The sequence below is a fragment of the Ostrinia furnacalis genome, unplaced genomic scaffold (assembly GCF_004193835.3).
Source record: "Ostrinia furnacalis isolate ACB-3 unplaced genomic scaffold, ASM419383v2 OfSCF7056, whole genome shotgun sequence".
In the NCBI taxonomy this organism is placed as follows: domain Eukaryota; kingdom Metazoa; phylum Arthropoda; class Insecta; order Lepidoptera; family Crambidae; genus Ostrinia; species Ostrinia furnacalis.
In genome coordinates this window covers 484,252-511,931 of record NW_021137295.1, presented here as the reverse complement: position 1 = coordinate 511,931, position 27,680 = coordinate 484,252, and the positions used below count along the sequence as shown (strand labels likewise).

The window sequence follows — 27,680 nt, the reverse complement described above, 5'->3', positions numbered from 1 at the left end:
TACAACATAACTGCAATCACAATTGTTTAAACCTATTACTGGCACGATTTTGCTATGGCTTTATCATCATACAAGCTGAAGGATTTTCCTTTCTGTTTTCCTTTGTTGGTCCTATTATACACTTTCACTAAGAAATGAAAAGCCTGGTACCGACATACTTAGTGCAGCTTCTTACGTAGGTAATGCGTAAAAATTAAACTCTAGAAAACTGTCTAAGTTTATCGAGGCTATTGCAGATGTATCACAGTCTATAATTGTTCTTTAGTTCACTCAATCTTTGATGAACTGGTCCAAGGGGAAGTTCTTGAAGGAGTGCGACCAGATGTCCGTGAAGGCGGTGCTGACGAGGTCGTTGATGAGCGGCCGGATCACCGCAAACCCTGGCTTCCACGTCGCGTTGATCACTCGGTCCAGCATTCGCTCTGGAAATCATAATAGTGTAAAGGTGGATTTATATTTGTCTGATGTGCAGTGTCGTGACGCATCAGAAACGTATCGGTTTTTTATTTTTAGTTTACGACGTCAGAAGCTATCACGATACGGCACAACAGTTACACTAGTATAAACTACCTTACGAAATCTAGGAAACCGATTCTGTTCTGATGCGTCAAGGTAACACATCAGACAAATATAAATTCCGCAATAGGCTTTTTGGTTCTAATCTAGGAATCTAGAACCTGGAACTTTAGTAGTGACATTATTGAAACACCTACATTCAATTTAAAAAAATTGAGTTCCCGTGGATCTTGCATTCAAAAGTATATTGGGCCATTATCAGTGGAGTAACAGACGCGGATCCAGCACTCAAAAAGGTTGTGATCACATTTAGTTAGGAGCTACTTAACATACCCAAAATGCCGTTGCCCCTCAACAAGTTGCCGACGTGTATCTCCATATCGCCAATGTGGTCGACCTCCACGTGCACGTCGACTCCTGCGCCGCTGCGCTTGATTCGCGTCGTCTGGGAGTAGTCGCGCAATGTCAGGTTCCATCGTCCGGTCCGTATCACGCCGAGGCCGAAAGCGTCGCCCTGAGGTATAAAGAAGGAACATTAGGAAAAAGATGCTCAGTCCGAACACTTCCAAACGCTAGGGTTGCCATTCTCTAAAATTTGGCAACCAGGACAAGACGCGTGAAAACCCCGGATTTTAGAGCCCAGAAGAATCTCAACAGATTTTATAAAAACTTATAGTTGCACCGCTCGGCATTGGCCTAAGACTAAAAATTTTAAACCCGGACTACAAAAGTCCGGAAACCCAGCCCAAAATTTTATGAAACCCTGGCCGGACGCACCCCAGACGCCCTAACTAGGACAAAGCTGGGGAAACCCGGACGGATGGCAACCCTACCAAACGCTTACATGGGTTGTCTTCTATCAAGACGTAACGTATAGTTCCAAAATACTGGACTGTCCTGTCGATGACATTGACAGTGGGGCGCCACCGTCAATACCGGATCGCTGGTTCAGATTTTTGCCATGTTGGAAACCATATAGTTGAACGATGGTAGCGCCCCCCTGTCATTGAGTTTGGCGGGACAGTTCAGCGTGGGTCATCTATAGCACAGTGTGTTATGGGTCTGTATAATCGGACATTCTCATTGATTTGATGAAACGTATAGAGCTCAGTTATATACCTAAACATGATAGTAAAACTCCCGTTTGAAAATTCCACGTAGTTTTCGCGGTATAAAAATTCAAAGTTACCTATTTTTTTACTTCAAAATTATGCAAAAATATTCTCACTCGTTAACTAATAACATTTAATTCAGAATTGTTATAATACTTCATAGAGCTCTTAAAACTACACGTAATAAGCGTATTAAGTGCTTCGTGAACGCATTCAGTTAATTAGGAAAAATTATTTTAGTGATTTTCGTTTTTATTTTTTTTCTCAATTATACCTTAATATATGCAAACATTTTNCAGCCCGCTGGCTGAGCCTTTCTTGCAATAGTGCAACGATTTGTGCTGCTTCTGAAGGTGTAGAATCCCAGGTAAAGTGTCAAAAGAAGCGGAGATGTGTATGAATCAACGTATGAAAGCAAAAATCTAAAAACGCGTGCTTTTATAGGGGGTAAATAGGCCGCAACTCGCGACGTATCAAACAGTTCATACATGTCTTTTTCGTTACTTCTTCACATCAGCCGGGATATCTTTTTAAATACTGGTGTGATTTAAATGAATTTGGTATCAATTTAAAGATAAAAGTTTAATCTTTAAAATGGTGCCACTTTTTTTGTTACTAACAAATTCGTTAGTACACAAGTTCGCGTGGAAACAGCTTCATGTAAGTGATTCCATAGTTTTGCTCGCGAGTGTACTTGGAATTTTCAAACGGGAGTTTTACTATCATGTTTGTATAACTGAGCTCTATACGGTTCATCAAATAAATGAGAATGTCAGATTATACAGTCTCATAACATACTGTGCGTAGGTTTAAGCCGTTTAAGTAGGACATAGTAATTTCTGATTGTGAAACAGCATCTTCATAACAAGAAATTTTCAGCAGAGTTAAGGATTTTTGAATACTTTCTGTTAAGACAAGTTCCTGAAAAGCCTGTCCGGGTGTCCGGGCATTTATTTTGAGTGAGCATGTTGAGATACCCTTATCCTATTCTTTTGTAGGTACAGCCTAATATTTTGTTGAATACTTAACACCTGTTACAACTACATTACATTCATTTCGTGAGCTTGCAGTAGACACACAATAAAATGGCGACATCTCCAAGACACACTGGTACCTAAGTTACACTACATTTACCTATGCAGTTATGCCACAGTGTTTAACTTAATATGTCATCATCTACGAGTATACTTACATTTAAGGGATCTTTAATTTGTTATTGTTTCGAACGTTAACGAGCAGTGATAGAAAGTGTGTCACAGGCACCAGCACTGATATGACATGGAAAGTCCCTTGGTACTTACTTTGAATTCGTAGTCACCATTTAACCATTTTTCAGGGAAATATTGTGAGTAAATAATGCGCTCGTTATCCCAGTCAGTCCTGTAACAATAAGACATAGATTTAAAACGTCTTTTATTTAGTAACTCGTATTATTAAGTTTTGGTCAATCAAATCTGATAAATCTATAAATCCTCCCTTGGTAAAAGTTGTTGTTTTACTATTAGTACCTATCTAAGTATGCATCTGTGAAGGCTGACTGAAGGACTGATTCGTGTAATGGTAGTTACTTTCACACTGGAACTTATTTCTCCACGCAGTTTCAATGGTTTAAAGTTCGAATGTTGTCGAAACCATAGTACCTACCTTCAAAGTAGATCTCTGGTACTTAAGTATTTTCATTAAGTTAGTTGTATTGCGAGTGTTCTGATCGGGGATCTTACTAATCCGGGCTATTGTAGTAGGTATTGTTGAGTCTTACTTGTATTTGGTGACGGTAGAAGTGATCCAGCCTTTCTCGTACACGTCGCGAAGGGTGAGCGTGAACCCCATTCCAGAGATGGTTCTGGTCTGCTTCACCTCCCGCGCGAAATGGGGGTCGAAAGGCGCTACGCCCATTTCAGGGATGCCTGAAGTGTAAATTGCAAATAATACCTAATGGAGGTTTGTATGGCGACGAAAACATAGTTCGCTTTCTTGAAATTTCTATTTACTTCATTGTAAGAATGAAATTTAAGCCTCATAAAGATAAGTGAATGAGATGAGGCCCTCCCTCATATTTAATAACACTAAAGAAGCAAGATTTCATTTTGTTTTTCCACTTCAATTTGCATTTCATTTGATTTGCAACTCACCTACTTTGAAGTACGGTCGAAGTTTGTTGAAGGCTCTTTTCATGCAGACATCGAATTCTGGGGTTTTCTTCTTGCATGCCGAAAATATTCTTTCTGAAAGTAATAACACAAAATAATTAAAAACGCGGTTCTCATATGCATTTTCTTGCAAAATGAATTTTAGAGAAGTCCTGTTCCAGCTGAAGTTTAAACTCAAGAAATTAACCCCATCAACTTTTACCAAAATCAGAGTAAAGGAAAATGTTTGGTTTGTAATTTCAATAACAGATACCTACGAATCAGCATTCGACTCGTCTTTAGAGGTATTCCGTAATCTATGCCTATTGTAAGTTCAATTGACCTTAAAAACAAAGCCAGTGCCCTTGCGTTCTAAGTTCTACCACGTACGTAATGCATCCCAAATACATACAGGGTGTCCCAAAAAGTAGTGTCAAGCCGAAGCCCAGAGGTAGAGTATCGCTAGGGCTACCCGAATCACCGCGACTTTTTGATTGTTTTCGAGATAAGATTTACAACATTTACAACATACAGGATTTTTAACTATTTTAGTTTACATTCGTTCGTGTTGTGGATGTAAATAGTGAATCAGCTAGGCCTAATATTCATCTAACAATAATAAAAAATCAGGCATGCACCTTATCGTTTCAGCTTGATACTACTTTTTGGGACACTCTGTATAAGACGCAAGACCTTTGTATTGCGTTGTCCTTGTAAGAGCAGCTTGTAACTTTGCAACAAAACTGTATACTCGCTGCATTTAACTATACATGAGTGCTTAGTACTTTGTTGTTACAGTGTGGGGTGGGGTTGCAACCCAATCTGAAATCTATGGTGTAATGGACGTAAGAGTGCATGTATGGGTGCATGATCATGCGCTTTTACATGTTTTCAACATCTTAAGTTGCTCTTACTAAGTAAATGTACTGATTTTGTTTGAAAACAGTCTAACTTTGAAGTTTATTTTATTGTAGGTTTATAAATACGTTAATGTTGGTAGAATGTCGAACTAACTTATTTTGAGCCGTTTTTCAAACTCGCCAAATCTATTAATAGTTTTAATAAAATCTTTATCCGGTTTCTAAGATCTCCATTCTAGAGGTTATATTTGGGTAATACATTTGCGGTTTTGCACGTCTAATTATAGCACTGTCATAATATGCATCATTGGGCTTACCTAATATTTAATACCTACCAGTTTATTTTTATTCCTAGACTAGCGGTGTGCCCCGGCTTCGCACGGTTGCAATGGAATTTCCCGGCTTTTATCTTCTACAGGGTGTTAGGTAAATGGGTAGGTATATGAGCCGACACTAGCTTATGTTAACATGGGCATATAAATGGTATGGTGAAGTCAGAAAATTGATATCTTCCTAGTTGTACCACAGAATAATAATAAGTAGTTGTACCTTGTGTGTTCCTTTTCTTTCTGTTCTTATCTTTGGTTCACTTTATTGCATAAGTGTATTTATTATTATTATTATTATCTTCATTTAAATTATTTTAATTTTCATATAAATCGAATTTTATAAAATTTATTTTGTATGAAAATTAAAAAAATATAAAATGATGATATCAAATTTCTGACTTCAAAAATGTACCATTTATATGCCCATGTTAACATGGGCTAGTGTCGGCTCATATACCCATTTACCAAACACCTTGTATAATATGCATGTGTTTTTTCAAAATCCGTTGTGTAGTTCTAAAGATATAAGCATACTTATGGGACAGACAGCGGAAAGCAACTTTGTTTTATATTTACTATGTAGTGAAGATAAGTGAAAATGGCAAAGGTGCGTGCGTTTGATTTCCGATGTAAAAATATATTTTTTTTTAAATATAATTTGTGTTGAGATAACGATCGATGATTCTAAGAATACGAGTAGCTTAAGACTGTGTTATGTAGCAATAAATTTACATTATGTTGCTCTACATAATGACTGTTTCAATTTATATAATGTTATTTAATTTATTAATTTACACTGTCAACGTGCTATTTGTTGTGCAATTTGTTATGTTTTTATAAAAGGTTGCTCGTGAAATCGTGATCGTAAACATTTATTCATAAAATTTTATGAAAAATCAAGTTACACTTGTGGTTTTGATAATAATGTGTCATTTGTTTACTTGTAGATAGATCCTTGAATTGTTTGCCTTAAGTTGGTAGGGTAATACCTACTTATTTAATTTTTTTTCTTCTATAGTGTGGGACGTGGGTATTACCAACCGACGTGAAAAACTGCTCTGATATTTAAATTGTATCTAATGCTTTCAAGTTATCTTATTATTAACAGGCAGAAGATTAGGCTGGGTGTTATATCTTAAATAAGCAAAGGTATCCGTAGTTATAAAGTTCAAAAACTTTGCAGAATACCGTAGGAAGATGTAGGTTCTTTATAGGAAGATAAAAAGATAAGTTCTATAGAGATAAAGCCTAGCTAGGCTTTTAAGTTTTTGCCATTAAAGTAAGCTGACTTAAATGGCAAAAAATTGTGTGTGAATTAAGTATTGAATGTATAAAACAGCCGTAAGGCTGTTTTTTTTTTTCGATGAATTTATTTTACGATTTCTGACACATCATTGACCTTTGTGTTAGCAATTCGCGCCGGTGGGTGATGGCTCGCCTCTTATCTTGGCTTACTCAATGCGTCCGCTGTTTTTGCGCAAACGCACATTTTGGAGGCCTTATGTTTGTTAAAAAGCAACATCACCACACGGCGTGTTTCGCGAAAGCTCTTACAGTGTGAAATAAAAATCAAAAGTACCTACATACTTACTACGTAATGTAGAGCTTCACTGGCTGAATTGCACCATCTTACTTTAACAAACGTCAAAAATCTATCAAACTCTATACAAATAACACCGGTTATCGTTAAAGTTACGGTCAAACTATGTAGGCGCAACTCAGCCTAAGTTTTTACAAAGCACAAAGCTTAAGTTACCTGCCGAAGCAAGATTTTGAGCTTTTCGAGAGTTTGCGACTTCCAAAATCCATAACTAAGTTAAATGAGTTTATCAAATTGAAAACTTCAATACCCTCCATAAAATCTAACTCTAAAGATGAGAAAAATAATGTGACCTTATCTAAGTTTATTAAAAAAAGCTTCAAAAAGCCGTCAAGTTAACTTTAAAGATGGAAATAACACCTGAAACATTACTCCCGCATTCACAAACGATACTTGCTTAGGTGAAGCAGCAAATCGAACGCACAGCGTTGAATAGAGCTCTGTGATTGGTTCGCGTGTCACCCTATGCGTCCACTCGCACTGTGAGACCTCATAGTATTGTTTGTGAATACGGGCGTAAGTGTAGACCTGTCTGAAAAAAAAACTCGGCAGTACAGTCAGCGTCAAATAGTTTGTTACATTATAACAAAGACGTGTTGCGCACTTTTTGGCTACTTTGGGTGTCACAAAGTATACGATGCTGACAGTACATGGCTGCAAAACATTGATTTAACAATAGAACAACGTGTGTATTTTGACTTGACGTCGAGGAAAGAGATGGAATTGCATAAGAACGTATTATTTTGGCCAAGTTGATTCTTGGTAAAAGATTTCTTAACATGTTGGTAATATCATATGCAACATCGAGGTAACGGGGTCGCGTATTTTTGGTTCTCAGTAATTGATATAATTAACTAATTTATTCTACGAGTAGGTAGGCAGTTGTAGATTATAAGCTGTTCAATTTTATATCAACACCTTGGTACCTAATATTAAAGATACTTAATTATAGACTTCATAATATAATCTTGAAAATAGAGGGCGAGAGACATTATTTTTGTTTCATTCAAAAAGCTTTCCTACATGTAAGCAACCGATGCAGCGATGGTTTTAATAGAACAAAAATATCTAATACTGCTCTACATCACACTGAATACTGACTTAAGTTCATCTAAAATGTAGGTACACAAATATCGATTTAATTTAAATTGTAGGTACGTACCTAGGTAGTGGCAAGTTCGTGCTTAACTGTGCAGAATAAATTATTTAATAACTTAAAGCTAGCTTTATTAATACTTCCTAGATGCAGTTAAATGAGCTAGTAACTCACCAATAGCAGCGGCTTCGTTTTCCGTCCACGAAGTTTGTAAACCACACAGAAGTAACACACTCACACTGAACGCGTATTTTTTTAGATGCATACTTATTTATTCCTTTGACTGTTTCCAATTTTGGTGTCTTTAAAAAAGATAGAGCGTTCCAAGTTTGAAACTTTTAAGTTTAAATTTAAATTTTCGAGGTCCAGTAGGTCGGTTCGGAGTCAGACAAACGCGTCGGTCAAGCGCGCTATGCGAAGGTCTGCGAAAGCCTTCCCCTCCCAAGATGGTTGCAACAGAACACTTAAGTGCGAAATGATAATGGTATCTCGACATTCGCTACAGGACTTGTGCTGACCATAGATGATTTGCGTCAGATGCAAAAACTAGTAATGTGCTTTACCTTCTTGACAAAACAATTTTGGAGTTATTCGTGCTTGATCACTTTAAAATGTGTGGGTGTGTTTGTTAATATTAGACTTGCTGTGCTAATATTAGACATTTATATACATAAACCCGTGATTTTGATAGGCCTTAAAAGACGAGTGTCTTAGGCGAGCGCTTAATAAATAGTACCTTTGATGAAACTAAGAGGCTCGTTTAAGGGATATAATCACGATTTCTGTAAATTAAGCTCAGTCAAGCCGACGCTTGGTTTGACGCATAAAGGTTTAACGTCGATATACCAATGGAACGTTGATCATTTTATGTTTTAAATTGGGACCGAAAATATTGTAATATTTCTTTAGTATGCATTTTTTGAATACGAAAGATTGAGATTGATTGATTGAGAGTATAATATAGTTCAAGGCACAAAACACTCGAGAAAATTCTAGAAGACATTTTCTGGGTAAACTTGCTCTAAGACCACTTCTGCCTGCGCCTTCGAATGATATCTACTACTCGTAACTGTGAGCAAAAGCAAACCCATTCAATATAAACATACAGACATTTATCAAATATCAACACTTTGCTTTGTTTACAAATTATTATTTGCAATTAAACATTTGTCTATGGATTTTATAGTTCTTCCGCCTTTATAAGGCCTTGTGATGCAACCTTAGTTTTGATGTACACATGTAGTAATGCGTTGATGGTTGCCCATCGATTTGTAGTCGCCGTTATATAAACAAAGTATCGCAACGTTGCAGTTGTGCAATGGGCTGCATCTCGACTCGGGGAATCAGGCTAAGAGTATTATGGCTGGTGAAATTGTCATTGTTCTTAGTTGTAACGTTGAGATAATTAGTTCCTTGTAAATTTTAATTTAGAATTATTTGAAATCTCTATCCTTCATAGAAATCCCAACCTACCATTTTATGCCATCTGTGCCAGAACCTAGCCCTTCCAAATTGTTACTGGTATTGTAAGCATCCAAGGAGCATCTTACTATTAAGGTCATAGCAGACTTACGAGTATCAACTCCGAAAGGGATCAACACCGTAGTTTTTTACGAGTTTTCATCGCCTTTAACGCGCGTGTGCGCGTTGCAATATGGAGTTTCATACAAAGAATACTGACCGCCTCGAGTTGATACGGTTACGATCCCTTTCCAGGTTGATAAGTGTGCAACCTACGGCCTTTACACTTACCTACGTCCCCATAAAGTCATTAAGACATGACTTCTTCTAAGCAGTCGTTTCAGGCTGTCGTCTTAAGGCTTTGAGGGATTTGTTACGCGAAGACTTGACCAAATTGCTTTAATATCCATTCTATATCAAGCTAGAAAATACCACGTCCTAAAAATAACAATAAAACGTACTCGTATGTAGAAATTTTTATTTATTACATATTTTCTAGTGTCTTACCATTACAAAATTTTAACCTAGTTAGTGTACGTAGGTACATTGCCTTACCCTGGTCATGAAAGAACCAAGTCGGTCAATGTTCTGTCAATCTTAAAACTAAGTTTGTCTAAATAAATAACTTAATTGCTACTTAATTTACTTTTGGAAGTAAAAAAATAAGACATACTTGCTCGTAAGTACTCGTACCTTAGTTATTACAGTTTAGTTACAACATTTAAATTAGATCTATCAGTAACTTTGCAACAGCTAGAAAATCAGATTTTAACATTACGTATTATGAAAAGATTGGTTTATTGCTCATCATTGATGTGTGATATGAACACTAATTGGCATCACGTCTGTAGTGCGTTGCATGCGACTAACGCGCGTTAGTAGCTATCCTAAAAAGTCGCCGTGGGCGAGTGCTCTAAGCCTTGAAGTTTGTTCTTTCTTAGACTACGCTTGTTGGAACAGTTCTAGTCGACTATCCAGTCGTCGTAGGGGATGTGGTCAAGAATCCGCTCGAGGAAGCGCGACATCTTGTCGGCGAGGTCCCGCTTGAGCTCCGGCTTCATCTCCTTGAGGAGTTCCTGCGCGTTCGTGTTGATGAACAGGTTTAGGGCTGCCTCTGTTAAAGTCAATCAAAATGTCTTTATTTGCATAGACTATTAATTATAGTGCTTACAAATCGTCAAATATTTAAATAAATAAAAAAGACTTATGATAAAAAATAAAAAATTTTGCTCTTAAGGAGCCTTTTATCATCATCATCGTCTCAGCCATAGAGTATTATATTATCTGTGGCCATAGGACGTCCACTGCTGAACGTAGGCCTCTCCCAATGCTTTCCATGTTGCCCGGTTGGTAGCGGCCTGCGTCCAGGGCCTTTACATGTCTCATAATCTTTTACCTCTACCATAATGCAATATAGATTTATTAGCCAGTAGTAACCAGTTGTCCCCTTTGGTATGAATCAGAGGGCTGAGTGTGAGTTTATATTAAACGCCCTCACTAGTGAGCGCGTAAAAAAAGTCATTAAATGGATGACGGATTGTACAAGCGCCCCAAGCGGAAACTTTCCAGAACTAAAATTTTCATATAATTTTAAAGTCACCAGTGAGCGCGTTTGATGTAAACTCACACCAAGCCCTCAGAAGTGAACGATATTGGGAAGATATGTCACCGGGGTGACAACTGGGAAGATGATTCATCAGTTATCATCCCTGTAGACAACCTTAGAGGGGACTGGGAATGGGAATATTCGGTGGATCCATCAATACTTACGCAGAACTGCGTTGCTGTTGTGCAAGTTCTCGACGCCCATCTGGATGTCTCTCACGCTGAAGTCCAGTTTCAGCTGCTGAAGCTTCAGGTACGTGCGGCCATCACGCGAGTACGGCGTACCACGGAAATACACTTTCGCCTTTACACCGTCTGGAATAGAGTATATTTACATAAATGATTGTGTACCTATACTCATGCAGAAAACAAGGAAAACAATCCGTGCTTTTAAGTAAAAATATATTATTGGCAGGTAGCTAATACTTCACAAGATAGGTGTGCGTAGTGTATATCTTTTCTTAAAGGTTAGCCTTTGTTTTTGTAACCTATCATCTGCTTTGCACTGGAAGGATGTGGAATCTTAACTTAGAACTCCAATGATCTTCTGATTAATTTCGTTGCGGGTCCAAAGTCAGTTTAACTTTCCCCCAGGACAAACTTGGCTTTCTTTTGGGTTTTATTGGCGGTCAAGCTGTAGATCCTGACTACACTGGAGTTGCAGTGGTGGGAAAGAGAGGTGGGTATAGTCCCGTTTTTGTGTTGGGTTTTTATTAAACGGTCGAGCTGTAGATCCTGGCTTAGGAGTCTAACGGCTATATTTCACCGGGACACCATGGCGGCGCAACCAGTCGCCGGCTACCAACAAAATGTATACAGCTCTATTAGTCCAGTCNTGATGGAAACATGTAAGACAAAAATAAAATTTCCAATATTACTGACCTTCTAGAGCAGATGCCGCGAAAACTATACAATTTATAGAAAAACTTGTCTATTTCACCTGTAGCAAATTGAATATGCTTTTTTTGGTTCAAAGTGGTCATGTCACTAGGACGCATAGTTTCCGAGGATTAAGCGAAAAACCGAAAAGTGGCACCTTTAAACCCCCCTCTCCCCGCCGGCTCAAGGGTTAAGGGCGGGGACTTTTGCTATGTTCACCTCCTAACTAGTCTAAATAAAGTCCTGAAGTCAGAAATTGTGTTCTACAGTTTTCCATCTATAATGCTTTATTGACTGGACTATATAGAGAGTTACTCATAGGGCATGCATTATTCGTTCGATATTGGTATCCGAATATTTCGAATACTAAAATTTATGGTATTCGAATACTTCGGATAAAACGATTTTTTCGAATACTGCTTTTTTCAATATAATGTAAATTAAAATAAACTCTTTTTTGTTTATAATCACTTTAATAAGGATAAATTTTTGCTTATTACAATCATCTAACTTTAAAAACTACTTGAAAAAAAAAATGAAAAAAAATACTTTCTTGTGTCTAGAAAATAGGAACGTAAGAAACTGAGAGCATCCTAACGTATCATAATCATTCATTGAACATCTCAAATGATTACTAAAGAACCTCATCATTATCATCTCAGCCATAGGACGTTCACTGCTGAACATAGGTCTCCCCCAATGCTTTCCATGTTACCCGGTTGGTAGCGGTCTGCGTCCAGCGCCTTCCTGACCTTTATGATGTTGTCGGTCCACCTTGTAGGTGGACGTCCCACGCTGCGTTTTCCGGTACGCGGCCTCCACTCCAGAATCTTACTGCCCCATCGGCCGTCAGTTCTGCGTACTATGTGCCCTGCCCATTGCCACTTCAGCTTGCTAATCCGTCGGGTTAATCAGTCAGTTAATATAAATCAGAAGACTGAGGAGTATAACTTGCCACTAAGCTTGGCGTTCGTGGACTATGAGAAGACCTTCGATTCGATCGAGACTTGGGCAGTGCTACAGTTTCTCCAGCGGTGCCGTATTGACTATCGGTATATCGAGGTGCTGAAGTGCTTGTACAAAAACGCCACCATGTCGGTCCGAGTAGGTACAGGACCAGAGCACGAGGGCGATTCCTCTGCAGCGAGGCGTTAGGCAGGGAGATGTTATATCTCCGAAACTGTTCATCATAAAAGATCCTGTTTTTTCAGCTAATAGGTTCTTTTATGGTGACACTCGTAGGAGGAATTATAAGTAGAAAATCATAATCTCGCTGTAGGTGAATGCTTTTTGGACCGCCTTGATCTCCACCCTAACAGACGTTTCCAAGTCATCGTTATCGCCCTTTGGTTGACTTGATACCTCAGCAGCACCTTGCAAAGATTTATTAATTAACTGTTCCTTAAACGTCTTCTGTGCTCTTTCATCTTCAAAGCGCTGTCTTTGTATTTCTCCCAAAGTAAAATTTAAAAAAAAACTCTCCTGACACATCTGCAGCGGTTCTGCATACTCAAAACAAGGGTGTCAATATCCTGTTGTGGGATACTGTCCCAAGTCCTGCTAAGATGCAAGAAAAGCTGGTTTTCATGCACCATATCTTCAGGGAAATTCCTAAGAGCTCTTCTCTGAAGCATATGCTTGGCATGCTCAATAGGATTTATGTCAGGGGATTGTGCGGGCCAGGTAAACGCACTCATAAACACGTTTTCTTCTTTTATTTTACATAATTAACTTTGCTTAAGTAGTTTGAGGTCAGATATTTTTACAAGTTTTTAATAGGAAAGGCGTATTCGTATTGTTCGAAAAAACCGAATAATCATATAGATGCTATTCGAATAATAAATTTGGCGAATATCCGAATAATATGGATATCCGGATATCCGAATTGCATGCCCTAGTTACTCACCTGCAGGTGTCCGTTTGGTTGCGCAAAGCTGTATACATTTTGTTGGTAGCGGCGACTGGTTGCCCCGCCATGGTGTCCCAGTGAAATATAGCCCTTAGGGGTGGGAACGAGAGGTGGGAATACACTTACCATATTCTCCCCAGTAGTCGCCACCGCCAGAGGCTCGCACGAGAAGCAAGACGCCGGAGGAGCGGTAGCGTGCGCGCGCGCTTATGTGCGGCCCGAACAATGTCAGCTGGAACTGGTGCGTTTCGAGGTCTGACCTGCAGTGCAATTAGCAAGAAAATATATATTTAATTTTTTGGTTCATCAGAACATACCTAGATAGAACCATTCGAATAAGTTCAAAATCAAGTCATTTCTATATGTTTAAAATAGTTTAAAATATAATATACAACATATATTTACTTTATTTATTATTATATTTAATGACTTTTTATTCTATTTGCAAAAAAAACTACGTAAGCTACTTGCTGTTTCTGTAAAAAGAAGTATATTTTGAGTTGTGCTACTTTTTATGCAGGTGCCTGATATAGATACATGAATATGAATAAAAATAAAGGTTAACAGCATCTCTCTCAGGAATAGACAGAAAAAATAGTTTATAATCCAGTTTATAGTATTTCAGGGTTATCTTAATTTCAAGGTCTGAGAGCCCTAGTAAGACGATACTACAATTTCTGTGTAAAAAGATACTAGCTAGTTAGTTTTTACCAAATATAGTGTAAAGTGTAGTAAGCCTCGTTCCACTTTGTTATAAATTGGACATCTCGGTCACATGGCTTGTTAAAATATTCAAATCAAATAACAGTAGTAAGGTAAATAGAGTTACGTTTTTATTTAAACGGAATAAATCGGACTTTACTAAAATATTTATTATTCGAGATGGGCAGTGATTGTAACAAAATACAATTGTATTATTTATAGGAGTTACCTACCTAAGCTCTACATTTTGCAACAAATACCTACCTGAATTTCACTGCCTTTATTTCATGATTTATACGTTAAGTAGTTTATATTTATTATTTATAATAATAAATTGTTATAAAATATAATTAAATGAGTAATATTTATACTCAGTGGTCCCATTTTTTAATTATTTACAGCACCTCAAAGGGTAAAGCATTTGCAATCCTTTGTATGAAATTCTGTTATTTATTTGAATGTTTTACGTTTTATTACTCATTGGTCATTAACATATGTCAATGCCATGACATGTGGTCATCATGCGATGTCCTTTGACCCTGCACACACGTGGGAACAAAGGACTCGTCAGCGGAACGTGTGCGGAATGCATTAGCGAAAAAACCTTTCTTTTGTGAGTTGGACACATCATAACTCCTTTGAAGTCATGTGATGACTTATGCATATTGAAATATTGTATGTTAATATTTCTTTAGCGTTTATGGTTAGGTAAGTATGTGTGTTTTGAGTCAGGATTTGACAGGCTGGCAGAAAATTATGTGTCTTTACTGAGGTATAAATGGGCTTAACTAAAATCACATCGTTTACGTTTTAAGAGGGGAAATTTCTTTGAGTTTTGAGAAACTTATTATATCTCACTAAAATCCCATTGTCATGTAAAATTGTAAAGACGAGACCGTTGTTTTTATAAAGATATATCACATATTAATAGAGTCAGGCTTTTAACTCTACAAGCCCTAACTATACAAAAACTCTACACCTCAGTCAAAATGTGTGGCAACCAAACCTTGATTGGACTTAACAAAAATCAAGTATTACCTGACATTTGTGATGGTCATATTAGAAGCACCAGTCGCATGGATGTCCTTGAACGTAGCGCGGTATCCATCAGGCCCTCCGCCTAGCGCGATTGACAGCTCATCGATTACTATTGGCTCTGACTGGAAACAATTAAAAAGTGGGGATAGTTAGATTTTTTTAAAGTTTCAGGATTAGATTAAAAGAATCGAGAAGAAAATAATTTTAAATTACTCCAAAGAAGGAGTCACGAGGAGAAAACCTCTATAAAAACAACTGGAAGACTCTTCGAAGTCTGAGACGGAGCCGTGGACGAATGTCCAAGGTAGGACAATACTCGTGGCTCCGTTTCATTGGGCTCCGCGGTGGACACTGTCGGGTTTTAGTAGTTATGTAGGAAAGTTGGAGAAACTTCCAAAAAAAATTGAGATAGCTCCATAATCATATCCAACTAACAAGATTGTTATGTGCTAACTTACCTCTTCGATGTCAAACTCCGGCGCACCTCCCTTCAAGTACTCCAGAAGAGAGTTGAAACTCTGCAGCAAGCATGCATCAACATTTGGGTCCCTTTTCGAACATCTGCCTCCAAATACACCTGCAATCAAAATTACGGGAATTTACATTTTGGGGCTTCCTAGTTCCTATGGCTGCTTTTTTTTGTATGGAGTTTTGACGGATTCTATTTTCGATTCGATCAAGAAGTAAGTATTCCATCCTACTCTTTTTTTCGATTCCTAACTTACAAATAAATATTATAAGGATAATGGTATTAAATATTATTAGTCAAGTATTACCAAAGTAAACCGCTGTAGGTATCTTAAGTTAAAATAAACCATCACACAAAAAATATTTAACTGATTGTTAAAGAGCGTGTTTGAAGGTGTCACTGAGAGCAAAGCAAACTGACTCAGCGATTTCCTAGAGTACATTAAATTGGCAAAGCAAATATTATATTAGTCAGCTGATTTGACGATAGCTAACATTGCTTTCTTCCCGTCTCATTGGTATGCGCCGGAGTCGGGCTAACGGTTACCGGTGACATTGACACTCGGCGAAAACAATGGCCGTCCACACGTCAAACAATAGAACCCTGCGTGGAATCATCTGTGATAAAACCTTTGTTTGTAGTGGGAATTATGCCCAATCGATTGGTGGACTTATTTTTTGACAATCAGCATGCATGCATGCATGGCTAATTTGGGAACCTGCAACAGTTCATGCGTCGCGGGTTGCATGAAATTGTGTACGTCAGACACAAATATCTGAATAAGTGATAAAACAACTATTTTTAAGTTATCGAAGTTTTCAAAAAACATTATTAGAACTTTCAAATCTATTCGTAACCGTTTAACAAGGTTTGGCAAGTTTTAAAAAGGCGACTCTACATTTATTTTTATGTTGAGATGCATCAAAGATGTTTGTTGAAATGTCCAGTTCATGAGATTGATTAGATAGACATAAATGAAGTCAGTTGTTGCCTACTTGCCATGAACTGTGCTGAGAGAGATAGTAGACCAGTGCACTCGACTAGGAGAAAGTGCCGTCTGGTAGGCGGTCAACACTTAACGCTGCTAAGGTGTTAGTTATTGGGCTCATATTGCTCTTACACCTATTGGCTATAGCTAACATATTTGTTATGTTTTGTTTCTCAGTATATTAAAAAGACATGTTTTTTTTACAAAATTGCATTCAATATTGTTCTTTGATAGGTATCGTATTTAAGTTCATTACTAATCATTTCCATTTTTTTTTATTTATTTCTATTTGTACTGTACTACAGTTTATTAATTTTGTCAAGAAATAGACAATAAATAAACTGTTCAAAACAATCGTCAATCACATTATAGTAAATATGACTTGTATAAATATTAGGTTCTTCGATGTTTATTGACATGAGATTTTTTAACCGACTTCAAGGAAAGGACCTCCTCCTTCTTGTTTGAGATTTTGTCTTTACGTCATTGACCAGTGTGTTTATTTATTTTGAAGCTTTTAAAAACCAATATCAAACAACATGACTCGCAAAATAATGACTGCGAATAAATAAAGAATATTTTTTATACTAAACCATAACATCGGTATTTCCAAGAGCTTATACGTAACCAACCGCAGTTAACGCGTAACAAATAAAAAACTTTCCTGATAAAATGTCGTGGAATGTTGTAGAGGCAGTTACCTCACATTTACCATAAAGGTATAAATAAAAAACCGCTAATAGCAGTATAATCCTGGGTTTAAGACGAGTAAAACGATAGTGAGCTGTGCATTAAACTAACCGTTAGGTGATTCCATTATTTTTGATTGGAATTTGATGAAAATATACAAAATACTAGACTAAGGGTGTTTTTTGTATAGAGTTTGAGAGATATTTGTCGTTTGTTAAAGTCAAAGTAAGATGGTGCAACCCAGCCTAAATAAAAATATCAGTTTTCGGATATTTTGATCGAATATTATCTGCATATCATAATAATTAGATGTTTATTATTGTGTCTGCTAATTTTGATCTTTAATCATAATGACCACATAGGTGGTTATTGGTTCAATTCTGCACTGACGGAAACTGAATATGAACGAATATGAAGGTGTTAAAAATCTCTACTTTAGTTAACAAGAAAAAGTTTAGTAAAAGTTCTGCAAACTTGCCTTTCCACTTTTTAATAAAACTTTATTTGTGTCTTGATAGTGAGAGCTCGAAATTGCTCTATGTGAGTCTCCCAGTGACTTGGCCCACTTTTAGCTTGGTCCACGGGCCAAGTCGCTGGATTGGATTTTAAATATTTTTTCTTTCAGCAATTGACCCACTCTAAGATTCTACTCCACTATAGTATTTAATTTATTAATAAAAAAACATTAAAGGCCAGTTACTGGAAAAAAAATATTTATTCAATCTAGCGACTTGGCCCGCGGGCCAGTGTAAAGTGGGGCAAGACTCCTTTATGTGTGTGTCTATTTTCGTCAATTACTGTTTTTAACCGACTTAAAAAAGGAGTATGTCATTTGCTGCTATGGTCGCATTATGTAAGGTGCACCTGTCGGTCGTCGACCCCACGGACCTTGTCCGAGAAACTCGATCTGGCTCGCAAAAAGCGTTTACGGTTAATATTGTGGTAGGTACAGTTAACATGCGAATTAAAACTTTAGGTTTATTTTTATCGTCGATGCGAAATGATATACAATCTAGAAGATTCCAGAATAGTTCTAGGATAAAAAGTAGCAGTGGCGGCGTAGCATGAGTTGGCACCCGGGGCGATCACCCCCGTCATCAGTCCTTAGGCACCCCCTGGTACCCCCCAGGATTTCGGGGTTACCTAACGATTCGAAGATTGAAAGAAATCGCACCCGGACATAGACCGCAGATTTGCTATGCAAGTGCGCCAGTGAGTACTAATCTGCGCGACTTTGTCACCCCCTGATGCTTGGCACCCGGGGCGGACCGATTGAAATACTAAAAAGTAGTCCAATGTTTCACACATGACCTCTTGAAATACCATTGTTTCTTATGGTCACAGTTCATATTATGTCTATTGAGAAATATTTTTAATGCAGAAATATAGGTAGGTACATACTATTATAATAAGTAACATTAAAAATAAGTTAAAAATTCAAATAATTAGTTTTAAATTCGACCTACATACAATCTGCAATTAGCTATGTTTTCAATGCAATAAATTAAAAAATACTGCGTGCAGTTAAATAATACATATAACTATAATAGTTTAAAGTGAATCATACGTTTAAGAAAATAACTAGATTATAAATAATCTTGACCTAAATTCTGTGAAAACAGTAGAATTATGTCATTGCGTGTTTGCTATCGTATACCTATCGATTTTAGTTAGTAGGGAAAATTCTAGGTTTACTAGTCTTTGCATATTGATTAGAACTGATTAGCAACTGTGGACAATAATTTATCCTCGGACTCGATATGGTCATGGTCAAATATCTATTATAATTAAGGCTTTTTTTTATAAGCATCAGTTGATCTACGTCTAGATTTTAAAGGATCTTCATCGTTCACATCATTCATGCACGAATGCAACATCAAACTAATTGTCTCTACATACAATACAAAGTGGCCTGTCTGTACTTTTCGATCTTTTAAAATACGCTATAGATTTTAATGCAATTGTCATATAAAGATAGAGTAGGTAATTCAAGAAGGAAAGTTTCGATGTGTGTTCTATTAAGAATTATTAGGTACTAGGTACATAATAAAAGTGACATTATTTCTTCTTATAGTCGGTGTAAATAGCAAATTAAAATTGTTCATGAACCGTTATTAAGATAATTCTGTTTTCACGTAAGAATAAAATTACACTACTAAAAGACATAAAGGTACTTTACCACATTTTTATTAAACTTTCTTGAAAAATGGAGGTACACTTAACTATTATAGTAAGGTTTTTTATCTAAAGATAACAATGACCTTATGTCGTCGTTAAATAGAACGAGGTAATCGAAAACAACCTGAATGGGTAATGGACTAAATTGTTACAGGAAAAACACTACTTATATTATTTTATGCAAGGCCCAGTTATTAGTTATTTTACTCCTTGAGGGAATAAACGGAATCACTACATTAAATCTCTAATAAAATTCAATTAAACGTAGTAACATTTTCATCATACTATTGAAAATTGAACACCGACGAAAATTCATAACTGCTGATTTTCTAAGCGCTGAAAAACGCCATCTCTAGGTACCCACTTACTCACTTAACTCGTCAATTTCAGGCCTAATTTGTTTATTCTAAATTCGTAAAATATACTGCTAATACTACGCTACGTACAAATATATTGCTTTAGTTTCTTCTGCTTCTTCTCACGTTCGTTTATTGTCCCGAAGCAGGGTTAAAGTAATACTGGGACTTATAAAAGCGCTTTTTAAAATTTTATTTTCAGAAAACAATCATAATATTTGTCTCTTTGAAAATAATTCCGTTCATTCGTCTGATGTAGAGACGAGAGGAGCACCATCATCATCGGTTACCCAACGCTTGTATTGCACATTTATGCTTTCTTCACGCTTCCGCACCGGCGACGCTTTATGTAACAAACTACATATTTACAGCGTGTATGTATTTTTATCTACGGATATCTGTAGATGAAAATACCTATTCATAGTCTGATTAAAACATAAGCCAAATATTGGCTTATTCCACTATTCCCCGTTGACGGGGATTAGTGAACTTTTTGTTCACTATTCATAGGTATGTTTACAAATAACGTAGTAGTAACGCACTAGTAAGTCTTGATCATTGTTTGATCACGTTTACCCAAATATTTTGGCTTATTCCACTATTCCCCGTTGACAATCCCCGTCAACGGGGATAAGGGAACTTTTTGTTCACTTTTCCTTGTTAACGCCAATTGAGTTTATAATGGGGAATAATTTTGCATGTAATTACAGATCAATACAATAATTGAGTTTTTATCCAATAATAAATAGAAGGTACCTTCTTACATTAGTATTTTATTTTAAACGTAATGGGGATTAATGAACTTTTTAATGAACTTTTTAGTTCATTATTCCCCAGTTCACTTATCCCCGTTGACGGGGATTGTCAACGGGGAATAGTGGAATAAGCCAAAATATTTGGGTAAACGTGATCAAACAATGATCAAGACTTACTAGTGCGTTACTACTACGTTATTTGTAAACATACCTATGAAATATCGCTCTGCTGCATATGGTGAAGGAGTCATTTTCATAAACAAGACTTAGGCCACAATTATTTTATGAACTTAATTTTCAGATTACAGATTCACATAGTTTTATTAGATACTGCCTTTTACTCGTTTGTAGTTAAGGCCTTTCAAAAATAATGTAAAGGACCAAACATTATTTTATTAACAAAAACGTGTGTTTTTTATCACTAACATAAGAAATTATGGGTTCCATACAAACTTTCATTCCATTTCGCCTCTTTAGACGATTTTTGTGAAAAATCTAGCAAGAAGACGTTACTGGATCACTTTTCGTGAAACTAATAAAATAGTGAAGGAGTAACTAAGGAAAACGTATTTAATCTCATGTACCTACACCATTTGAGTGAAGTATATTTTTTAAGAAATATAAACTTAAACCAACATAAAAGTTGTGGTTACAGAGGAAAGTGAAAATGCAAACTTTCAGATTGTTTTATCATAATATTTCTCAATGGTAAACAAGCTATAAGAAATTGAACTTAATTAGTAATATTACAAACACTTTCATTTCTCAGAAATAAAAATCCATAAAACTTTAACAGCATGCTTTAATTTGCTTTAAGCGAGTTGTTTATGTCATAATTATAGAATTAATTAGGTATTTTGGTTATCTAATTGTTTGTCCGTTTACTTTATTACAAATTACCAGATTTTAAATATGCAATATGTACTTGAAAATATTGTCGAAAATGCAAAATTCGTGGCATTTTTGTTAATGTTTCGAAAAATAACCATGATTTGCCAAAGAAAGATATTAAAAACAGTAAAATTGTTGTACTGGTTAGGTGAGTTTGGCTATCACAGGATTTGCCGGTGTCACATAGTTAACTGTTATTTTATAGTCCATAAAATAAAATTGCTAAAAAGTATTTATAAAGATCGTAATAACCATAAGCACTTACAAAACTAGTATTATGCTATTTGGGCCTTTAGATGTGCATGCGCAGGTGTACACACAGGACCTCAACAAGTTTAGCAGGTTTAGTTTTATTAGAGATGCACTATTTATATAGGATGGCAGAAAAAAAATCTTTAGTTCACTTGATACAAACATGTTTATTATATGATGATAATTGAGAAATAAATCTTCCTTATGGAATTTGTTTACCACCTTTCGACAGATAAATAAATGACAGACAGAAAGAGTTAAAACAAAATCTTTAAAAGTATTTTCAAAAACATACTTATAAAGTATGAAATTATAATATCCTACCTACTGCGATTTTAAGCATGAGAAGTTTGACAAAATAAGCTTGTAATGCATATTAAAATTAAAATTTAATAATTAAATAGAAGCAAATCTCCACATTTTTAATTAATTTGCTCTACATTAATTGAATTAGCAAAGATTATTCATATTTTACTTATTCATTTATAGTTTTCATGCTAATTTTAGAAAGGCTGGACCTCACAAAAATATAATATGAATGGTAGAATTCAAGCGATAGAGATTTACCAATTAGGTAGAATATTGTGTACAATTTTTTAACGTAATCTTTTAATGCAAATATAAATAAATATACATATTCCCACTGACCCAGTAAAAAGTCACCGGCAGACAAGTGCGTCGACTTTCTTTTAAGTTGGTCACTTACTTGTGTTGGAGCTGCTCGACGCTATCACAGCGGCAAAAATTACAAAAACCACTTGGAATTTCTCCATTGTTTTGACTAAAAACTATTTGGTGTTTCGCGCGTTTTTTCCTTAACTTTTTAAACTTTTTCTTTTTTACCGCACAGGCGACTGCCGCGTGCGGCCAGTACCAGGGCAATGGAGCTTCACAACCTCGATGGAAGAGTTTTAGCCCTCTCCTTTCAATTAGACGTTATGACCGCAAAACGTTGTTAAGGTTGTATTTATCGAGGATGAAGATAGGTACATTTAGTTGAACTTTAGACGCATAAATTCAAATTCTTTGTTTATTACCTACATGTCACAATTTATTGATAGTTGAATAATTTATCTCTGTCGTTGGAAGTTGTGTATTGATGAAGTGTTATTTTTGTCTTCCTGTTAGTATGAAGCTTATTAACGCTTTGTCACATTGTTCTTATTGGTCTCCTGTCATTGTTACTTTAATGAAAGGATATAATCCTACTAATATTATAAATGCGAAAGTTTGTATGGTTTTTATGTTTTTTATGTTTGGTGTTATGTTTAATCGTATGGAAAAATTGTAATTTATCTACCTCCATCCTAAGATTCAGCCATTCATCTATCCTTATTATCTTTCACATTAATAAATAAATAAGGAAGGAATCTTCATACCAATAATGGTATGAATGGTATACCAATAAACGATATATTTTATCAGATTGGATTGGAGATGTTTAAAAAAACAACGACAGTGTGGTAGACATTGTTCTACCACACTGTCGTTGTTTTTTTAAACATCTCCAATCCAATCTGATAAAATATATCGTTTATATCGGGTTTTATTTCCGATATAATGAACTGATCGAAATACCGTTAGTACCGGTTTGGATGCAGTTCGATTTATAACAAGGCTTCTGGGTCACTCAATTAATTATTTTTTTTAAACAGCCGTAGAGTTCAACAAGAAAAATACGATACTATTTTGTTATCATTTACTTACTTTTCTTTATCTTAACTCGTATATGTATTAAAAAGTAATACTTAAGTAAAACATTGTAAACCGTATAATCTAGGTATTAAAGTTTGGTAAGTATGTGGTCTAATTTTTTTTTTAACATTGATTAACTAATTATAGAAGCGTGCGTATTATAGTAAAAATATAATTTATTAAAAATTTACATTTTAAAAACGATGCACACATTTTAAACTCTTAAGGTACGAGTACCTAATAAAGTTATTACTTATTTAAAAGTTACATAATATTATGATGAGCCTCTGATAACGATAGATGGATCCTTGGAACTTAGTTTTATACGTTAATTTATCACGAATCATATAATTTTAAGAATTTATGAATATACTAGCGGCCGCCCGCGACTTCGTACGCGTGGAACCCGTTTTACCCCCTTCATCTATCTTACGCGGTTTAGATTTTTTCATACTAATGTTTTTTCCTGCTAACTCCCGTTCCCGTTGGAATTTCGCAATATCCTGTTGTAACTAAGCTTTAAGTTTACTAAGGTACCTGCATGCCAAATTTCAAGCGTCTATCTTAAGTGGCTTAGATTTTTTCATACAAATGTTTTTTCCCGCTAACTCCCGTTCCCGTAGGAATTTTGCAATATCCTGTTATAACTAAGCTTTAAGTTTACTAAGGTACCTGCTTGCTAAATTTCAAGCGTCTAACTTAAGCGGTTTAGATTTTTCATACAAAAGGATTTTCCCTCTTGTTCCCGTTTCCGTGAGAATTTCGGGAATTCCTTGTTGTAACTAAGCTCTAAGTTTAATAAGGTACCTACATGCCAAATTTCAAGCGTCTAACTTAAGCGGTTTAGATTTTTTATACAAAAGGATTTTCCCGCTAATGCCCGTTCCCGTGGGAATTTTTAAGTATCCTATAACCTGCCCAGGAGTATAAAGAATAATTGTACCAAGTTTCGTTAAAATCCGTCAAGTAGTTTTTGTTTCTATAAGGAACATACAGACAGACAGACAGACAAAAATTTTACTGATTGCATTTTTGGCATCAGTATCGATCACTTATCACCCCCTGATAGTTATTTTGAAAATATATTTCATGTACAGAATTGACCTCTCTACAGATTTATTATAAGTATAGATTTTAATTGTTTAAAATTCGAGAACAAGATTACTTATATTGTAATTAGAATTTAAAAAAAAAATGCAGTAAGCTGCAAGGCCTTTGGATGTACTTGGTACATATCTAAAATATTGTTAATAGTTTAATTAAACTAACCTAAGATATTATTTTAGAAGTTAAAGAACTCGTCTTGATCATAAGGCTCATCGACAACTTCTGCGGTCTTGAGCGACGAGAGTTTGAACCCCTGTTGTTCCATTTGGTCCAGTTTGGGCAGCTCCTGCTTTATGGTCTCCTCCACGTTGATCTTGTTCAGCTCCTGCTGTATCTTCTCCTGCAGCGGCCCTTCCAACGCGTCCATGATCTGGTACCTCAACAAGTTAGGAAGAACATTCACAGCTAACTCAATAACGTAGTCCAATGTTCCCGCTCCGTCGCACCGAACCTGGATATTCCCAACTTCCAAATCCAAGTCCCGAAATACCGGAGTTTTTCTGGTATCAAGAGGCTGCGCTAGTACCAATCGCCCGCTTATGTACTCCACCGAAAAGGAAGCAGTGCCTGCCCTAGACATCAAGCCACTCACGGCAACTAGCTCCCACTGAGTTCGGCCTTCCAGTTTCTGGGTCCCAATTTCAAAGTCGGCAACAAGAGTGTTCTCCTCCATCTTAAGGGTGATGTTGCCGACGCGCTGGAAAGACGATATGCCGGTTACCCACGTGTGCGTGAGGTGAACAGTGAACACGCTCACTGTTGCGTTGTAGTCCTTAATTTTGTACGGGTCCATGCTCATCCCGCGCACTTTCTTCCTGGCGTCCGCGATGACCATGTCGAGGGGTGAAATTGAATTAGGGAACTGCATATCACCGGCCACTTCGTCCAATTTGGTGTTTATTTCGGCTCTGACCTTGGTGTAGGCTTCCTTCAGGATGTAAGGCTTTATGGTGTCAAAGACGAAAGTGCCGACGGAGTTGATCATTCCCTGGAACATGCTCCCGAAGAAGCCTAAGTTTTCGAAGTTGACGTTGATGGTGCTGAATCCGATGTCAATGTTGATGTGTTGTGCCCTCAGCTTGCCGTCTCGCTCCACGCCCAGATTGGCGCGCGCCTTGATTATGAGGCCCGTGACATCGACGGTGAAGGGTCCCTGTGCCCTGTTGAGCCACGTGGACATGGTGTAGTTCCCGCGAGCTTGTAGCTTGTCAATGGTCATGACCGCTTGAACCTGCAAGGATAAGTAAAGTCATGATGTCAGAAATGTATACTTATCTTACTTTACTTTAAGCTTTTAAGGTTTTCCTTATTAGGTAATGAAGGTTAATATAATGTTTGTCCATGATTTTTGATGACATCGATTTTCGTACTACATGAGAGCACATAGAATTTTAACTAGATACCTAAATGACATTTACGAAATCACGAATAGTCTGGCATATTTTAAGCTAACAGTGTGTCAAGTGTTTCTTTTCCTTACAACAATTCTTTAGTAATGTAAAACAAAGAAACATACCTCCATGGCTCCAATTTCAGCATTGATGTACTTTATTCTGAATTTGCTGATGCCATAAACCGCTGTGTTTTTGAAATTCAGTGTAGTGCCAAAGGTGAGAGTCTGCTTCATGTCTGGGACCCCGTACGGGTCAGGAATACTGGCCCCGGGGACCCCAATGGGGTCCGGTTGTTTAAAGTGTTCCAACACTTCAAGAATGTTGTCACTGAGCTTTTTTTCTCCGTCCGCAAGCCTTGTATTTTCCTCTGATACATCTAAAATGAGAGTATAAAACTTTCAATAATTGTATTGTACATTACAGATTCCATTTAAAGTGTTAATTTTGTTGACGACTTTGTTTAATGGTACCTATTTATGATTTTTAATCAACTCGTTTTTACGTGCGCTCTTCTGAAGAATAGTTAAATAATATAAATTTGATACATTTCTACTCTGGTTTTAACCACAATTTGATAATTATTTATTAAAAAGGCTCGGTTCTGACGGAATAAACGACTTCATTTTTAGGTCAGCAAATACACTTTAAAGGTTAAGCAGAGTACCTACTCGCATGCGTTCATAATTTACTTTAATTATTGCATCAAATCGACTAACATATTTCAGTATTTTGTACACGTTTTGTTGTTCTCAATAAAGTCAATCATAATTCGTAAACACGACGAGAGGGATGTGTGGACACGAAACACAGTTACGTTGTGTTTGTTCAACAGTATCAGCATATCCTCGTTTGATCAACGAGTCGGGCACTTCCTTACAGTCTTGGCACTCACCTTGATCTTGGCCGAAGCACAGGCAGCTCAGAAGCACCACACACACGCTTTGGATCAACATCCTTCCCCTTGCACACACTATCAGAGACTGATACCATTCCCGACCATATAGTAGGAACACTAGGGTCACAGTTTATCGGCTCGGAAACGTCACTTAACGCTAATTTGTTATCGTTCATTTATGACACACGCATATCTACATACTTAGAACATTTGATATTTGATACAAAGGAATGCGAAACGAATAATTAAGCTTTTGTAAACAAAGTAATTTGATAACGATTTGTTAATAATTTTGTTTCTTAACAATAGTTAATCCTAATCCAAAGTCATTTTAAAATAGATCTATTAATACAATATTGATCTTCGTCCGTTCCGTATTTGTTTTAGGGATAACCTTGGAAGCCTACGGTTAAAATGGTTGGCCTTGTTATTGACATTGGTGAAGAGTTTTACATATTTTTGAAAAACATTGAATGATAAATAAGTCATGTGAAACAGGAAGAATATTGTCAGTTTTATTTTCTGAACCTGTACTTTGAATTTATGAATAGGTAGGTAGTTGTACAAGAGATTGTGGTACTTAACTTCCACTCTTCACTCCACTTGGAGTGGAGACTATTATGTGTTGGAATTCGATAGGTGGAACCTTCTTGGTTCTATATTGGCTCACATAAAATTCTAAATCCTATTCTTTGTCTTACTACCGATTTGTGTTCATAATAATCTCTCTTCATAATTTTATTTTTCATACTTTTTTTATTCATACATTTTTAT

The 27,680-nt window shown here is 36.4% G+C and overlaps 2 protein-coding genes across 4 annotated transcripts; both read right to left on the bottom strand.

Moving 5' to 3' along the window:
- Jhbp16 (Juvenile hormone binding protein 16) lies at positions 1-8,073 on the bottom strand. The gene is made up of 6 exons (XM_028319015.1): positions 7,817-8,073; positions 3,761-3,853; positions 3,388-3,535; positions 2,930-3,008; positions 850-1,030; positions 1-422 (listed from the first exon to the last, which is right to left on the bottom strand). The coding sequence occupies exons 1-6, from the start codon at positions 7,905-7,907 to the stop codon at positions 271-273; spliced, it is 744 nt and encodes a 247-aa protein (XP_028174816.1). The 5' UTR covers positions 7,908-8,073; the 3' UTR covers positions 1-270.
- Positions 8,074-9,828: 1,755 nt separating this feature from the next.
- On the bottom strand, positions 9,829-27,142 carry brP-1649 (juvenile hormone binding protein brP-1649). Of its 3 annotated transcripts, none has more exons than XM_028318983.1 (6): positions 26,904-27,142; positions 15,695-15,813; positions 15,237-15,358; positions 13,623-13,756; positions 10,874-11,023; positions 9,829-10,217 (listed from the first exon to the last, which is right to left on the bottom strand). In XM_028318983.1, exons 1-6 carry the CDS (start codon positions 26,962-26,964, stop codon positions 10,066-10,068), a joined length of 738 nt encoding a protein of 245 aa, XP_028174784.1. In that variant the 5' UTR covers positions 26,965-27,142; the 3' UTR covers positions 9,829-10,065. The 3 variants fall into 3 exon arrangements, with proteins under 3 accessions (XP_028174784.1, XP_028174783.1, XP_028174782.1); XM_028318982.1 differs by lacking the exon at positions 26,904-27,142 and adding an exon at positions 22,522-23,204; XM_028318981.1 differs by lacking the exons at positions 9,829-10,217; positions 10,874-11,023; positions 13,623-13,756; positions 15,237-15,358; positions 15,695-15,813 and adding exons at positions 23,693-23,881; positions 24,642-25,848; positions 26,134-26,387 and having other exon boundaries at positions 26,904-27,060.
- Between the last annotated feature and the right edge of the window lie 538 nt (positions 27,143-27,680).

Bases quoted from the DNA above. Each gene is read 5' to 3' on its own strand.
- Jhbp16 (XM_028319015.1), bottom strand. From the start codon at position 7,907: ATGCATCTAAAAAAATACGCGTTCAGTGTGAGTGTGTTACTTCTGTGT. The intron at 3,009-3,387 runs GTAAGACTCAAC...TTATTGTTACAG, and splicing joins TCTACCGTCACCAAATACAA to GACTGACTGGGATAACGAGC. The intron at 423-849 runs GTATGTTAAGTA...TATGATTTCCAG, and splicing joins GAGGGGCAACGGCATTTTGG to AGCGAATGCTGGACCGAGTG.
- brP-1649 (XM_028318981.1), bottom strand. From the start codon at position 26,964: ATGTTGATCCAAAGCGTGTGTGTGGTGCTTCTGAGCTGCCTGTGCTTC. The intron at 26,388-26,903 runs GTGAGTGCCAAG...CTCTCATTTTAG, and splicing joins GTGCTTCGGCCAAGATCAAG to ATGTATCAGAGGAAAATACA. The intron at 25,849-26,133 runs GTATGTTTCTTT...TTATCCTTGCAG, and splicing joins CTGAAATTGGAGCCATGGAG to GTTCAAGCGGTCATGACCAT.